Source organism: Corylus avellana, chromosome 9, assembly GCF_965113065.1.
Source record: "Corylus avellana chromosome 9, dhCorAvel1.hap1.2, whole genome shotgun sequence".
Lineage (NCBI taxonomy): Eukaryota > Viridiplantae > Streptophyta > Magnoliopsida > Fagales > Betulaceae > Corylus > Corylus avellana.
In genome coordinates, this window is record NC_142498.1 from 19,654,052 (window position 1) to 19,671,521 (window position 17,470).

General features: G+C 36.1%; 2 protein-coding genes across 2 annotated transcripts; one reads left to right on the forward strand and one right to left on the reverse strand.

Annotated features, from left to right (window-relative positions):
* The first annotated feature begins 1,515 nt into the window (after nt 1–1,515).
* On the forward strand, nt 1,516–9,924 carry LOC132189342 (autoinhibited Ca2+-ATPase 1). Its single transcript, XM_059604047.2, has 7 exons — nt 1,516–2,197; nt 3,952–4,006; nt 4,092–6,043; nt 6,604–6,762; nt 7,926–8,097; nt 8,214–8,512; nt 9,192–9,924. Exons 1-7 carry the CDS (start codon nt 2,021–2,023, stop codon nt 9,432–9,434), a joined length of 3,057 nt encoding a protein of 1,018 aa, XP_059460030.2. The 5' UTR covers nt 1,516–2,020; the 3' UTR covers nt 9,435–9,924.
* A 2,919-nt stretch (nt 9,925–12,843) lies between these two features.
* On the reverse strand, nt 12,844–14,713 carry LOC132190511 (cyclin-D5-1). The gene is made up of 5 exons (XM_059605522.2): nt 14,189–14,713; nt 14,017–14,103; nt 13,631–13,922; nt 13,409–13,542; nt 12,844–13,299 (listed from the first exon to the last, which is right to left on the reverse strand). Exons 1-5 carry the CDS (start codon nt 14,420–14,422, stop codon nt 13,105–13,107), a joined length of 942 nt encoding a protein of 313 aa, XP_059461505.2. The 5' UTR covers nt 14,423–14,713; the 3' UTR covers nt 12,844–13,104.
* Between the last annotated feature and the right edge of the window lie 2,757 nt (nt 14,714–17,470).

Here is a 17,470-nt window from a genome sequence, read left to right on the forward strand (position 1 = left end):
CAATGCCAATAAATATGCTAAAACGGCTAAATACAACTTGCTCATGTGGGCTTGATCTTTTTTTGACTCTTCGTATTCACCTATTTTCTCTTGTAAGTATACAAGATTGGTCAAAATGATTCATGCATCATTGTTTTATCATACTGTTATCTTGCAATCTACTAAATGACAACCAAGTCCTTAATTAAAGGTTCCGATGGTTACTTTACTAACAAAAACAAAAACAACAAAAAAATGATTCAATTTGTAGAGATATGCCAAACTCCCAATGGTGGAAAAATGGAAAGATATATGATGTATGAGAGACTATTTTATTTTGAAGACAAATAAGGGTATTTCACTAGACAAATAATGTAGACCCATGGAACATACAATGTGTGTATAGTTGGGTTGTCGTACTTTGAAGACAACGCTAAAGTGGATTTATTGTTTCGGTTGAAATATTTTTCCTGCATCAACCATATAATATATAAGGGTTCAAAATCAAATCAACATTGTTTGAAGAAAAATGTCAAAACCTACAACTAATTTACAACTTGTTAACTCGTACTGGCATATGAGAAGAACGTGCTGATTTTTGTTTTTTTTGTTTTTAATTGACTTGACTCTAATTAGTACTAACATATACCAACAAATTGTAAAAAAAATTATAAAGGATTCATAGATCTATCATTGCTCTATTTGGCGCAAACCATTTTGAATTTGAATTACTCTTTCAACCAAACATGATCCCCACCCAAAAAGGACAAATAATTCTTTTCTGTTTTTTTTTTTTTAAAAAAAAAAATTGTAGATAGCATTGTTTGAAGAAAAATGTTAAACCTACAATTAATTTACAACTTGTTAACACGCATAAGATAAGAAAGTGCTAATTTTTTTTAGCGATTGGCTTGACTCTAAGTAGTACTAACATATACCAACAAATTGTAAAAATTATGGGTGTGTTTGGCAAAGGGCTTGAAAATAGAAGTGGACTGGAACTGTAGCAGATTTGATTGATATGAAAAAAAAAAAAAAAAAAAAAAGTAAGAATGTTTTGTATAAAAAAGTGGAAAAAAAAATTTGTTTTGCATTGATTTTTTTATTTAAATAGTAATAAAAAGTGATTGATGTGAGGTAAAAAATAAGAATATTATAGTTAATTTTAAGAAGAAGTTTTTGAATTTGTGGTCCTCTCCGGCCCATTCCTTTGCCAAATACACCCTTTGAAGTCATAGATCTATCATTGCTCTCGTTGGCGCAAACCATTTTGAATTTGAATTATTCTTTCAACCAAACATGATCCCCACCCAGAAAGGCCAAATAATTATTTTTTTGAAAGAAAAAAAAAAATTGTAGATCCCACACAGAAAAGTCGCAATTTGTCAGCGTGCCATTGGCTGACAACCCACATGTGTCCAACGGGTATCACGTTCCCATCCAATCAACGAGCATAAAAAAAACATTTACTTTTATTTTATTTTTTAAAAAAAAAGCATAAAAAATTCTCACGCGGTTTCTACCAGAAGATTGAACTTTGGACAATGTATATTTCTTCAACTACTCCTCCACTATCTAGTACCAACTACTAAAAATAGCAAGTAACTCCCGACAGTGTACGGCTTCTCTGAATGCCTGAAGAGGCGTCGCCACAACCGGCCGATCTGTCACACTCATCGTTGACCTTGAAAGAAGAAGACGCAAGGAGTTCACGCGCCAACAAATAATATCTGAAATTGAACAAGTCTTAATTGGCGGTCTCTGCGGTCCTGCCTTTTTCAAAAGCAGTTGGGTTACAACGGAATAAGTAACGGCTTTTGGTTTCAAATCAGATCAAAGGACACAGGATAAATATTCTCTTGTAAGATCGACGCGATTCCTTTGTTCCTTTCGTAGGCCATGTTTTGATTGATTTCCACGCACTCGCCTAAGCTTTCTCTACAATCCTTTCACTCTGGTTGAGCTTGAATGAGACGACGAAGCTAGGGTTTGTGAATATATATATATAGATAGGAGTGAAGGAGTAGGAGGAGGGCCTGAGATGGAGAACTACTTGAACGAGAACTTTGGGGATGTGAAGCCCAAGAACTCGTCGGAGGAGGCGCTTCAGAGATGGAGGAATCTCTGCTGGCTGGTGAAGAACCGTAAACGGAGGTTCCGATTCACTGCCAATCTCTCCAAGCGCTTCGAGGCTGAGGCTATCCGACGCTCCAATCAGGTTCCACTCACTGCGTTTTCTCTTTTCTTTCCGTTTGGTTCGGCACTAAATTTTTGGTGGCAAAGGGAATCCGCTATACTCTTTGTCTGTACTCTTTTAGTTAAGAGGAAATTAAAGATGGGGGCTAACTTCAGTAAATTTCTTTGCCATAAATCTAAGATTTGATTTATTTTGCTTACTTCTGCTAAATGGTTATGAATTTAAAATAATGCAAAGCGTTTGATGTCACCCTCCTACATATCTCTTGACCATCTCTTGTACGGAGATAGATAAGACAAGAGATAAGCAAAAGATAAACCCCTATCGCTTAAAAATCAGAAAATAAGAGAAAAGCAAAGAAAAAAAGAAAACGATAATCGATGTCGTTGAGAGGATTGGCCTTCGAGGAGTCAACCTCCAAATGCATTGGACAATTTTATCTTTCTTCTCTATAGATTGGCACCTACACGCTACACGCTCATATGGACGGGTTACAACTTATTATGGAATTGAAATGTTATGTTACTAGTGAGAATAAAGTCAGAATATTATGTTAATAATGACAATAATATCATATTAATATCAGAATAAAACCAAGGAAAATTAGGAACGTTGCAATGTAGAAGTTTAGAAGATGATTCCATTGTGCTTAATGTGGTGTATTTGGAGAGAATACAATAATTGAAACTTCGAAGACTATGGTTGTGGTTGGTCTTTAACTCTTGATCTTGCACAGTCAGCTTCACTTTAGATCATATACCTTGTCAAATACAAGATTCTTCCATCTACAAGTCACTTCAAACTTCTTACAAGGTTTCAGTGGAAGTGAAAATTGCTTTGTAATACCAATATCCATGAAATTGGTAGCACTACCGGTATCAATCAAGACCGTCATTTGTTGAAGCTTGATAAAACCATCGACCCGCATAGTTTGAGAGTTGGAATAACCGGCTAAAGCATGTGTAGTGAATGTACTTGAATAATTGTTCCTGTTAGATTCCATACCTTTTTGCTTCTCAAACGCTAAAAACTATTCTCAAATATCAGTTATCCAAACATGTTTCTAACACAATTTTCAAAACAAACACATTAGTTAGAAATCGAGGTATTCTATTGTTCATCATCTATGCCATATTATAGTACCATAATGCAACAGACGATGCTGGATTATGCATGCCGTAAATCATTAATAATTTTAAATTGACTAGGAATGAAAATACAGATTCCATTGGGTAGGTGATGTTCTTATCTTCTAGCTTGGCTTGAACTTAGCACCATTTAGTAAGTACATGCTGTACATTTTTGCCAACTGGATATCCCAGTCACATGAGTACTTCCCACTAATTTTGATACTAGTTGCATTTGACCCGGATTCTATAGTATTGAGAATCTCTAAGGAGAACCGATTCTCCGATGAGGTTTAAGCATGAAGGTGCATCCCAGTTCAGATTCTTTAATAATCATTCTTGGATTGTCCTTGCTGATTGGAACTTGTCTGCACTGTCTTGAAAATTATCATGGAGATGCATCTGTTTTGTAAAAGAATTATGCTGGATTAAGCATTGGTGACCTATTTTGGGGTTTCTAGAATGGCTATGAATTATGATTATACAATTTCAGAAGATTGGATTAAAACTCAGAATAATGATAAACAAAATTGAACTTCATAAAATTATTGGAAGTACAAGTTGTCTTGAGAATTGAATGCATAAATTGTGTCATCTCGGCTGTGAATTTCCTTTTTGATTCTTGCCTTTTTGTTTTGAACACTATAGGAGAAGTTTAGAGTTGCAGTTTTGGTTTCACAAGCTGCACTTCAATTTATCAATGGTAAGAATCTTAACCTGCTTTGATCAAAAGTTTGTGAAATTATGGTTATAATTCTTTGCATTGACTCCAACTTCAATCCCTGTAGGTCTAAATTTGTCCAGTGAATACACGGAACCAGTGGAAGTCAAAGCTGCAGGTTTTGAAATTTGTGCAGATGAGTTAGCATCCATTGTTGAAGGCCATGATGGGAAAAAACTAAAAGTACATGGTGGGGTTGAGGGTATTGCAAACAAGCTTGCAACATCGATCCATGACGGCATTCTGACTTCTGAGCAATTGCTGAATCGAAGAAAAGATATTTATGGAATTAATAAATTTGCTGAAAGCCCAGTGCGAGGTTTTTGGCTCTTTGTGTGGGAAGCCCTTCAAGATATGACCCTTATGATTCTTGCTGTTTGCTCTCTTGTCTCTCTTCTTGTTGGCATTACTATGGAAGGATGGCCGAAGGGTGCCCATGATGGCCTGGGAATTGTTGCTAGCATTTTGCTTGTTGTACTTGTCACTGCCACAAGTGATTATAAACAATCTCTGCAGTTTAGGGATTTGGACAGGGAGAAGAAAAAAATTACAGTTCAGGTTACCAGAAATGGGTTTAGACAAAAATTATCAATATATGAGCTACTTCCTGGTGATATTGTTCATCTCGCTATTGGAGATCAGGTTCCAGCAGATGGGCTTTTTGTTTCAGGGTTTTCAGTGTTGATAAACGAATCCAGTTTAACAGGAGAGAGTGAACCAGTTAATGTTAATTCTTGTAACCCTTTTCTCCTATCAGGAACTAAAGTTCAGGATGGATCATGCAAGATGCTTGTAACGACTGTTGGAATGAAAACGCAGTGGGGTAAACTGATGGCTACTCTGAGTGAAGGAGGAGATGATGAGACCCCATTGCAGGTCAAACTTAATGGTGTGGCAACCATTATTGGAAAAATAGGCCTGTTTTTTGCCATGATTACTTTTGCTGTTTTGGTGCAAGGACTGTTCAGCCGTAAGCTGCGAGAAGGGTCCCAATGGATCTGGTCCGGAGATGAGGCAATGGAAATATTGGAATTCTTTGCTGTGGCTGTTACAATAGTCGTTGTTGCCGTTCCTGAAGGGCTGCCTTTGGCTGTGACACTGAGCCTTGCTTTTGCCATGAAGAAAATGATGAATGATAAGGCACTTGTCCGTAATTTGGCTGCTTGTGAGACAATGGGATCTAGCACAACTATCTGTAGTGACAAGACTGGGACTCTAACTACTAACCATATGACTGTTGTGAAAGCTTGTATTTGTGGGAAAATCAAGGAAATAGGTAGCTCTAAGGAGACTTCTAACTTTTACTCTGAGATACCTGGTTCTGCTTTGAGTATCCTACTTCAATCAATATTTATCAACACTGGAGGAGAAATTGTTAAAAACGAAGACGGAAAAATCGAGATACTTGGAACACCCACTGAGACTGCTCTTTTGGAATTTGGGCTGTCACTTGGTGGGGATTTTCAATCAGAACGACAAGAATTAAACATTGTGAAAGTTGAGCCCTTCAATTCTGTTAAGAAGAAAATGGGGGTGGTTCTAGAGCTTCCAAATGGTGGTTTCCGGGTGCACTGTAAAGGGGCTTCTGAAATAGTTTTGGCTTCGTGTGACAAATTCATAGACTTGAATGGTGAAGTTGTTTCCCTCAATGAGGCATCCATTAATCATTTGAAGGATACAATTGAAAGATTCGCTTGTGAAGCTCTTCGAACTCTATGCCTCGCTTATATGGAAATTGAAAATGAATATTCTGCTGCAAGTCCATTACCATCTAAAGGGTACACATGTTTAGGAATTGTTGGTATTAAAGATCCAGTTCGCCCAGGTGTCAGGGAGTCAGTTGCAATTTGTAGGTCCGCTGGTATAACTGTTCGGATGGTTACTGGAGACAACATAAGCACTGCAAAAGCAATTGCTCGAGAATGTGGAATTTTGACTAGTAAGGGTATAGCAATTGAAGGCCCAGAATTCCGTGAGAAAAGTGAGGAGGAATTGCGTGAAATTATTCCAAAACTTCAGGTGATTTATATGCTTAATAACATTGTTTTGTAAATATTTGGAGTGTTCAATGGTCCTTCATGGTCACTAGAGCTGAGTACACAAATTTCATAGTGTCTGGTCGATGGATCAGTTTGATTTAAATTTTCTTGGACTCTGTTGTTTAATTGATTCCTACAATAAGTGTGACATTCCATATTGAACTCAAAATGAACACGCTTTGTTACTTGACTATATTTTTTGAAAAGATCCCCAGAGCACTCATTCTGAGCAGATTCCTTATTTCCAATTTGTAGTTCTTGTTATAACTTTTTAAAGTAGTTTATCTTAGGTTTTTATTGTCCTCATGTTCTCTTTCCTTGGAAATACTGAACAATCCCAACGTAGAAGTAATATGTAATTGCAAGGACTGGAGTAAACCAATGAGTATGGTAAATTACAACAATTCTGGGCGATATGGGCCCTAATGGATCTTTGTAAGTCACTAGCAATCATTGAGGATGAAATTGTTCAATAAATAGCTCTTTTCTGTGCGAAGAAACATGTCTGATAAACTAGATCTAATATTTCTTCATGTGCAGGTAATGGCTCGATCTTCACCACTGGATAAGCACACCCTTGTAAAACACTTACGAACCACTTTTGAAGAAGTTGTTGCAGTAACTGGTGATGGTACGAATGATGCTCCAGCACTTCATGAAGCAGATATTGGACTAGCAATGGGCATTGCTGGAACTGAGGTGTTTACTACATGCTGTTCCTTTATTCTTGCCTGAGAAAATATCTTATCTTGCAAAATATAGCTATGATGTGAACCTCAACTTCCAAAAATTTTAGTCAACTTTTTTAGTTTTATTTGAGATATATCTTTTCTCAAAATCCAACCCCTTCGAATTACTTGTGCCAGCTAACTCTTTTCTCCTTTCCTTTTTTGTTTGCTAATAATACATAGAATTGTAATTAAAATGCTTATGCAAAAAAGCAAGAAAAAAAGTCAGAATTGTATATTTTGATTTTTGATTATCATATATAATTAAGAAGTTTCTCCAGTGAAGGATTTGATTGGAAATTGGATTTGATAATATTTCTATAGTGCTTATTTCTTCCGACTTTGGGATCTTTATTTGTTGTTCCCTACTTTTCATATCAAAAGAATGCTTGGGGGTGGGATTTTAGGGCTTTTTTTGGGAAAGAAAAGCTGAGAGAGAAGGAGAGGGGGGTGGGGTGGGGTGGTGTGGGTGTGCGGAGGTGGCTGTTGAAGCCTTCTGGAGAACAATAAGAAATTACGGTTTGGTTGGGCAGTACCAGGAACACACGTAATCTTTCATGGACCAGTCTATATATATATTCAATGAATAAGTTGAGTGCAAGGTATCAAATAATAGAAATTTAAAATATTTGAGGATCTTATATGAACATTAAAAATTATGAATCTTAATGCAGTTTCTTATCACGCTTAATCATTTTTTCACATTTTGTTTTCTGGCAAGTTTTTACATTATGGAGCTGTTATTTGTTGTAAAAGTGGACCTTGAAGAAGGGATTAGGATCTGTGTTATGTACCTTTAGAAAGTTGGACAAGTAAACATCTATAATCGTTGTTCTTATGCAACCTTTCATTTTAAGCATGGGGGATTTTGAGGCTTAAAACTCAAGACCAGAAGGCTTCTCTTTCTGTTATTTGGAGGTCCCAATGTCTCTCCTTTCACCTGAGTAACCTGCGGGGCATTTGTTGTGTGGACTAATCTTCTTGTAATTGCCTACTGATTGGAGGTGCTTAGTCGTTGATATTATTGTTTTTGCATAAAGGCCCCTGTTCTTGTATCTTGTGGACAAGTTATTATCAATATTGAAATCTGCTTACTTGACAATTTATGTCGTTAAACTTGTTTGTGATTTTCAGGTGGCAAAAGAGAGTGCTGATGTCATAATATTGGATGATAACTTCTCCACAATCGTTACTGTGGCTAAATGGGGACGTTCTGTTTACATAAATATTCAAAAATTTGTTCAGTTTCAGCTAACAGTAAATGTGGTTGCTCTAATCGTCAACTTTTCTTCCGCCTGTTTGACAGGTAAGCAGATCTTCATCTTCTTTTCCTTCTTTTCATATCAGATTTATTTAGCATAAACCTTTTCCTATAACATTATTCCTTCCTTCCCTCTTTTGTCCTTGGGAACGTGCTCTCAGGAAATGCTCCCCTTACTGCTGTTCAGCTTCTATGGGTCAACATGATCATGGACACTCTAGGAGCACTTGCATTAGCCACAGAACCTCCAAATGATGACTTGATGAAAAGATCCCCAGTTGGTAGGAAAGGAAACTTCATCAGTAATGTGATGTGGAGGAATATCTTGGGGCAGTCTTTGTATCAGTTTGTCATAATTTGGTTTCTCCAGACAAGAGGAAAAGCAGCTTTTCATCTAGATGGCCCAGATTCTGATTTGATATTGAACACAATCATTTTCAACTCGTTTGTCTGTTGTCAGGTGATTGTAAACTCATTAGGACGTTTCACTCTTATTTGAAATGATCCAAATATTCTTAGTTTTGATAGATATAATTGCATGTTTGGGAAGTAGTTTTTATCTACTAGGCTCATTACTACTTAATCCTTTGAGGCTTGTGCACCATTTTTGTTGTAAATAATAGTAGGAGCATGCTATCAGGATTCCCTCCATACAAGCAGATATTATGGATACTGCCCAAAAAAAAAAAAAAAAACAAGAAAAAAATAAAAGAAGAAGATATTATGGATACTGCATCTAATTGGATGAACGTAGCTTTTGCTCAATGTGTGAGACCTTCAATGTGATTCAATCATGATGAACCCTTTTTATTGATATTATCACTTAGAAGTGTACAAGTGTCTTAGTTGTTTTATTTGTTTGCGAGTGTACCTATGAAGTTTGTGCCGAACATTGATAAAATATATGGAAAAATAGTAGCTAATATATCTAACTGGACCCAAGCCTATTAGCTTAGACTTTTGAGCTAAAAATAGTGTCCTAATATGTATATTAATTTACTCTTATTTGGCTCCCTAATTGTTTCTCTCTCTAATATTATTGAACTAGTCACCATTCTTCAGTCCCTCGTCATAAGAGCTGTGCTTTTTATTTTGCTTGGATTATGTAACTTAACCTGGAATGCTGATGTCTTCTTCAGGTTTTTAATGAGATCAGCTCTAGAGAGATGGAAAAAGTAAACGTATTCAAAGGTATAATGGAGAACTATGTGTTCGTGACTGTGCTTGCTTGCACTGCCCTCTTTCAAATCATCATCATCGAGTTTCTGGGTTCATTTGCGAACACTACTCCTCTCAGCTTGCGGCAGTGGTTCGTTTGTGTTTTCCTTGGATTCCTTGGTATGCCAATAGCAGCAGTTTTAAAGATGATCCCTGTATCATGAAACTGAGATCAAGGGCAAACTAAATAGGTACTTTCTGACTGGGTTTTCCAAACTCTTACCTGTGAGTGGCGGTTTAATTTTTGGTCATTACCTCATTATAAAGAGTGGAATAATCTGAACTGGAGTAATCCTATTTTTCACACCCATTTATCACGTCTTTTGTTAAACCGGCTGATACAACGTATTTTAAGTAGCTTATAAAGCCATTTAAAACATGCCGTATCTGTCAATGTGATAAATGGGTGTAAAGAGTAGTATTATTCTTTGAATTGATATGAGCTTTCATACTGTGAAGTTTGAAAGGCTAGCAAAACTTACAACTCAAGATGGCTATTAGTCAAATATTTTGTAGGGACACATGTTAGATTTGTTGTAGACTTCTACCTTGAGAATTTGGTGTATGAATTGTACAATTTGTTTGAGCATGTAGTTGTATTGTAATTTGATCACTTACTTTCCTTATGATTTATCTTAAAGCTGATATCAATTATTTGCTGGTCCAAATATCCTATCAATAGAGACAGTTTTGCAAATGAGTCCCTAGTTGTGGATTGGTACTAGTGTATTAGCACCAAAGGTTTAAGTAAATGTCTGGGCTACACAATGCAGTTTTTCCAATGGCCGAAATATATATTGGAATCTGGTGTCTAATGCTAATCATTTGTGGGTGATAAATGATAACAAACGAGCCGTTACGTTAGTGGCTCTCATCTAAAATAGGGCGTTTGTTAATAAACAAGTCCATTCTCAGGAATGCTACAAAACCATTGTTTCGGAGATCTCTTTTCTAGCCTGCGTGACAAGAAGCCATAGGCCTGGATCAATTATTTGGTATATTGCTTACTCTTTTTTTTGTTTATTATTATTTTTAGAACCCTCTTTATTTATAATGAAATTAAGAAGAGTCATTTCATGGTCAAGATTAATTATTCACGTTATCTAACAGTGTAGATGATGTCATATGATAAATATGTTAGCATGATATTCAAAAAAGGTTAAATAATGTGACATCATTTATACTTCTAGATGCAACATTAAATTTTGATAATGAGCCGACTCCTTTTCATTTCAAGTGATAATAAAGAGAATTCAATTTCCATTCAGGCCAGGGAATGGGTTTTTCTTTTGGGTTAGAAACCCAATTTATGTTGTGGATAAGAGGGGGAGAGCATCCGGACTCTCTCCCAATGTGCATGAATACCTAATTTATGTTGGTATTGATGGCATTGACATGGCAGCTTTTTTCTTTGCCGGCAGCTTTTTTCCAGTATTGAATAATTAAAAAAAAAAAAAGGAGAGGAGGAGGTTGGGTTACGTCGGCCTCTATGCGTATCGGCTAAAGAGTTTTGAGGAGGGTGGGCTTGACGTGTGATTTGCTGACATGTTCTAAATTTAATTTAATTGCGTGTGACAAATTCATAGGCTTAAATGGTGAAGTTGATATTATATATCTACTAAGAAATAATATATTAACAAAATATGAACATTAATATTTAATTACTAGTTTACTAGAATAAATATTTTTTAATATTTAATATAAGAATTATTATATTAACATTTTTAAAATTAAAAAAAGGCCTCATTTTAACTTTTTGCCTTAGGCCTCAATTTTTACTAAGCTGCCTCAGTGAATTATAAAGCCACTCATACTAAGTCTCACTTTGGTTTCTTACTTATGTGAGACTAGGCTTTACATTGATTTTAATGAGCTCTAATTGTAATTTTACTAATCATTTTAAGATAATGTAGCTGTGTCTAGTATTTTTATTAAGTCGTTATAAATGGTACTAGAACATCATGTCACTAGAGCACCGGTGACATATGTCCCGACAAGGATGTAGGGATTTGAATGAGAAGGATTATAACACCTAAAAAAGTTAGAAGTTTCACATTGGGAACATATATTGTCCACGTTGAGTAAATTGATTATAAAAATGTTCACGGGTACTAAGTTTCACACTGATTACTTATTGGGTGAGACTGGACTTCATAAGCGACTCTAGAAAATTTTAATTATAACATAAATAGTCTGATTAAAGTGATAGCGCAAATATAACTAATATTTTTATTCTGAGCAATTATTTAAGAGGACTCCTCCTTAAGATCACACCTCCAGGTGTGAAAAGCCAGCAATTTACCCACATGAACCAGGAAAATTTTCAAGGGTACTGGGCCACTGCTGGCATATAGGCCAAAGACCTAAGGTGAAAATAGTCAAATACAGTAGGATGTAATTTTAGCCGCAGTGAAGATGCCAATTTTCTGGCCAGCAAAGAAGGCAGCTGGTTGGGGCACCAAAGTCGTGACTCATGGCGAAAGTACCGAGTACTTGACCCAGTTTTGACCGCTCAGCTATCAGCTATGATCTCGTCTGGCCCCTGACCAACAACAGATTTATTTACAACTGTATTACCCATGAAATCCTACGCACTGGAGCGTCAACATGATCTACCCAGATCTTGGGTTTCAGACAATTACTGCTTTCTATTTTGTTTTGTTTCTTGTGTTCTATGTCGTTTTTGTTTCAAATAATGCTGCCTCCATACGAGGTGCTTAAATCCACCACCCATGAACACCCCCAGCACAGAAGATAAGTGAAAAAAAATAAAAAAATAAATAAAAAAAGTCAAGGGTATGAAGCCAAACCACCTAAGAAATGACAAGAATGTACCACAACTATTTGTTCGAATTGCTAACAGTTTTGACTAATAATATGAAAGACTCCATATGAAACCCATAAATTTTTGAGTTGCCCGATTACCTACTGCATAAATAGATCCTACATGGAATCTCACATTATCTGTGAATCTCCGTCAAGCTAACAATAAGTACCATCGTTAAAAGGAGCCATAATCCCATCAAAAAATCAACATAGGAACTCAACTGGCTTGGAAAATTGTGGTGACAGTAAAAACAAATGTCTCATCAAAGTATAATCAACATAGAAATTCCTTTTGATTCCACAAACAATGTCTTGGGTTTCATGACCCCTCAACCTAGCCAAGCCAGTGCCTCACAAGAAAGAAAGAGAAAAAAAAAAAAAAAAAAAAAAAAAAAAGAGCAGGGCCCGCTCAAAAGGCATTCCCCAAACATTCAAACAAATCCAATCACAGTTCACCTTTACACTACTTTTTTGCAGAGCTAACCCGCAGCACAGATGCATCAAATCAAGCAAACAGAGCCTCCTTACCCCTCTTTACCCCTCTGTCTACATTGCTTTCAGCCTTTCCAAAGACACCAACAAAGCATCCCAAGCATCCCATCAAAAGGCAGCTGGCTTAAGACATCACAAACCCAGAAAGAAAACCCAAATAGAAAAATCATTGATGAGATAAAAATATTGAACAAGAATGAAGCAAAGGACCCCACCTCCCTCCCTCCCTCCCTCCCCCTCCTGCATGCCCTCTTTTCCACATTGTGGCATTGGTCTCCTAACAATCAGCTTTTATCCCTCTATCCCAAACCTTAGCTTTTTATTTTTCTTTTCCAGCACTGTTTGTCCTTTCCCTGGCCGCTCCAAAGGCAGATTCAAGTAATCCCAAATCATGTCAATAAGAACTGATTAAAGAAGTCTCACTACACCAATAATTTTCATTGCGAAAGCCATGTTAGATCTTGTCAAAACCCTTTTAGTCAAATTTCTCTAGCACAGTTTATCACCCGGCAAGCCTCAACTTCGATCACATGTACTGAATGTAAGCCTTCTCCTTTTATTGCTGAGAGCAGAACTAACAGAAGAAATTTCTAAAACATCAATCGGCCTCGATTGCGACGGTGAAAGATCCGGTGAATTTACAATCTTTGTTATCTTAAGTTTCTCCATATCTAATCTTCGCATTATAGTATAGCATGAAAACAAATCATCCTGTGACAAAAACCCAACATATGATATGGTATATAGTTCTTTCTTTGTTCAACAAATCTATATATATATATATATATATGAGAAAATGAATTCTAGAATAACAACTCACAATCTCAAGAAATCTATAGTGAGAAATGGAATTCATCTTCAACTCCAATGATCTTCTTGTTAATCTATCATCCAAAGCCAACAAGGCTGCTGCAGCAGCTATAACAGACGGCCGATTATCTTCCAAATTGACCTCTACATTTAAAAACTCACATCAATACATAGATATATAAAATGAAATCAGTACAATAACATCAATTCAACATGAAAAGTTCATAAGTACCTCTCATTATAGTCAAGATGATTTCCAGAGTCCTAGAAACTATATTACTCGGTGGAGATTCCTTGCACAACTTTGTGATGAAGAAATGAAGGAAATCAAAAGGAGAGATGGAGCTCATCCGCCACTCCAATGTGCTCAATACCAGAAGCTCCATTCTCTGAATCACCTTGCTCCCAAAATTATAATCTTGTAATGGAAACTCTGACAACAGTGGAACTTTCACCTCCTCCATCTTTGCCGCCAAAGAAAGACATGCCACTGAGAGTAATCTAATAGCCCACAATTTCTCACTCTGCACAACATTTGAGGATTCAAGAAAAAGAACAAGAACAACCATCGATTATCAAAAGGATTGTATTGAAGCGAGGAAAAGAAATTGAACTTACTTCGATGGACCGCCTTGAAAGAAATCGATCGAAGTATGTTAAGGACAAATAAATTGTTTTGAAGCGAAATCCAAAAGCTGCTCTTGTCTGGATTCATTTACAAAAAAACAGAAATCAACCCGAATTACAGTTTGATTAATAAAAAGAAAAAAAGAAATGGGGTTAGACAAACATTGAGAATCCATGTGATGGCCTCCAAGCGAGCACATTTGAGCCAGTTTCCAGTCGCCAAAGATTTATTTCTTTTGAACCCATAACAGATTTCTCTTTCAAATAACATCTCCATGTACTCATCTTCCGAGCCATCATAATTCTTAAATTCAATGAGCTTCGACTCGTCAACCTCCTCTTCGTACAAACAAGTCTCACTTTCCTGACAAAGTAAGCTAGAGAGAGAATCATCCATTTTTATCTTTCTCTTTTCCTTCACCTTTTCTCACTCTACATCCAAACACAAAATCTAAGACACAGTGGGAGAAAGATATTAACTGCTAAATCCATGATTTGGAGAGAGAAAACGTGGCTTTCCACCATGACCAAAAAGGAGGGAGAAATGTGGAGATGGGGGGGGAGGGGAGAGCGATCGATGAGGAGCTAGGCTATAATTTAGCAAAAGATGCCGTTTTAGCGGTTTTTGATTGAAGCAAAACAATTCTGCATTGTCTTCAAGCGTGGCGAGATTGTAGAAAGCTCTGTTCTTTAAGAGCGTGTGTTGGGGAAGACTATTGTTTGACTGAGAAGAAAGGCTTTTGTTTCAGAGCACGAGCAGTTGGGGTGGGTGGGGACCGGTGATAATAGGCGAGTGGGAGCGTGGAGAACACTGTCCAATAGGAAGAGGTTGTGTGGCTGTCAGGTGGGTGCCGTACATGAGGTCGTACCCAATGAAGCGTGAGGCGCAACTAAGATCTTCTGTGATTGGAGGGGCGTGAGGATTGAGTGAGGTACGGTCCAGATGGTCTCGTGAGTGGTCAAATTTTGACGAAGAAAATGATCATGATGTACCATTCGATGGGATTTTACATTACACGTCCAATTAATTTTGATTGAAATGGTTGTCGGCTCCTCTAATCTTATGTTTAAACAGTGTCGAGCTAAAAAAAGAAAAGACAAGGGATCAACGGCTAGGGATAGGAATTCCAAATCAATGGTTAGATTATTAGCAGAATCTTTTGGACCCAAGTGTATTTGATAAAATAATCATAGCTCCTCATTAAGTACATCTTTAATGCCTTTTTTTTGTGAATGTTGCTTTAGCTATTAACCATTAGATTTTTTGTGAAGAAAAAAAAAAAAAAAAATTTTATTGTTTTTGTGTTTGACATGGTTTACATTTCTTATATGCGTAAACAATTTTTCGCTGCTCTCTTACAACTTTGAAAAAGTATTTATAAGAGCGTATTTCATGGAGCTTTAATGTCTAAAAAAGTCTCAACTGTTCAAATACCTGCCGGGCATACATGCCCCATACATAAGAGGTTGTCTAACAATTGCTTGTCCAAAATCACAAGTAATACGGATAAACAAATGCATTGAATCTTAATCCACTCTCAAAAGCCTTTTATTCTTGTACACAGTCTTCCTCCACAACTTCTCTTCGTCGTCTTTTTCTCTTTTTTGTAGTTCATTAAATTACATGAAAGTATAAAAAATATTTGATGATTTTTTATATGAACTAAACATCGAAAAATATTTTTCAAACACTATTTTAGAATTGCAAACAAATAGCATAAAATAGTACTTTTTCAAAAAAAAAAATCCAATAGAGAAGAATAGAACATTTTCTTACATAAAATATTTTATGCCGAAATAAGCAAACCAACATTAAAAAATAAAAATAAAATAAAAAGGTTAATAATCTCAACCACGCGGCAGAGTCATTGGGTGTTGGAGTAGGTTTTAGGCACATGTGGCTAAGCCCTACAGAAGTATTTGTTGCTAGGATTGAAGTGCAATCTATGATTTTTCTAATCCATCGACAATATTTAATATTTATGAAGTAGTATTTGTCACATTAATTGAAGCCTTCATGCAAGATCGTGGATTCGTGGGCTAGCTAGCTGGCAAATAAATGGCAATACTAGAAGAAAACTATAGCATATTAAATAGCTTCACCTTACAAGTCTTTTTATTTTTATTTTTTAACCAAGACAACTAACCACATGTTTATATTGTGCTAACTCACTACGTACTTGACCTGTCACTCACACAATTATTAAGTCAATAAAAAAATTTGAACTTCGGTCAATAATGTACGAAGCATATCCACATGCTAGCTCAAATGACTCTAAGAAATCACAAGTCATAAATTACTTTTAGGGCCGTATTTGAGTCAAGTTGAGTTTGGCCTATTCAAGCTTGGCTCGACAATATATATGATCGAGTTTATACAAGCTTTGTTGGCGAGCCTAACTTGAGTTGAGTCAAGCTGAGCTTTGATATGTTTAGCTCATTTAATAAACGAGCTTGGAATAGGGACCCATAATATACAAAGAAAAGTGTAAATACTTCGAGGTTCATGTCGTGTTCACACTAAACCAAGATTTATGGCATTAATAAATACATATTTTTTGCTACTTTTTTCCTTGTGGCAAAATGGGGGACTAATTAAATTTTTGAATTGGCACTTTTTCTATGGAAGTAGATATGCACTTGGTCTAAATAGACAAGTGAAATTATATATAAAGGCTTTTTTGAGTAATTTAATTATACATTCAATAAATTAAGTAGAAGAAAATATTTTCTTAGAAAAAACATTTTTATAGAAGATGATAGATTATTAGAGCATTAATGGCTAGCTAGCCATACTAATAATAGTATTTCTACACTTAAGTGTGCTTAAAAACAACCTTAAAAAGACTTCAACACACCTTGGGTCGAGGTGACTCCCTCTGTCTGTCTTAAGCTTTGTCTGTTTAATAACTAAACCGATTTCAAATCGAGCTAATCTGACTCAAGCTAGATCCTATTTGCAAGCGGATCTGTATATATTCATTGTTTTAGCATCAACCCCCTTGAAAACTCATGTTAATTAATTATAAGTTTCCATCATGTGTAATTATGAGGTCTGCTATATCATGTGGCAAATGTAATCACTCAAGCTGATTGATGACGCCATTGATGCTGTGTGAAAATATTTATATACGATGATCGATCCCGACCATCCGCATTAATACGCGTCAAGGATTTTTATTTTTTATTTTTTCTTGAAAAAATGAAGGCATCAACATCAAGCTGGTGAGAAATAAATAAGAGGCTATATATATATATATATATATATATATAAAAGCATGCAACAAATGTGGTGGTTAAAACTTCAAAATGTATAATGTCTTTTTTTCTCTTTGGCCATAAATTATTTGACGACCAAATCCCTCATGGAGGGGAGTTATAGGAGGCACCGAATCTGCGTGAGATTTTCAGATGCCGCCCCCACGTTATTTCCTGGGTATCATCT

Coding starts and splice junctions, on each gene's coding strand:
- LOC132189342 (XM_059604047.2), top strand. CDS start 2,021: ATGGAGAACTACTTGAACGAGAACTTTGGGGATGTGAAGCCCAAGAAC. Junction 6,044..6,603: donor AAATTATTCCAAAACTTCAG/GTGATTTATATG, acceptor CTTCATGTGCAG/GTAATGGCTCGATCTTCACC. Junction 8,098..8,213: donor TTCTTCCGCCTGTTTGACAG/GTAAGCAGATCT, acceptor ACGTGCTCTCAG/GAAATGCTCCCCTTACTGCT.
- LOC132190511 (XM_059605522.2), bottom strand. CDS start 14,422: ATGGATGATTCTCTCTCTAGCTTACTTTGTCAGGAAAGTGAGACTTGT. Junction 13,923..14,016: donor TTTCAAGGCGGTCCATCGAA/GTAAGTTCAATT, acceptor AATGTTGTGCAG/AGTGAGAAATTGTGGGCTAT. Junction 13,300..13,408: donor ACTATAGATTTCTTGAGATT/GTGAGTTGTTAT, acceptor TTTTTGTCACAG/GATGATTTGTTTTCATGCTA.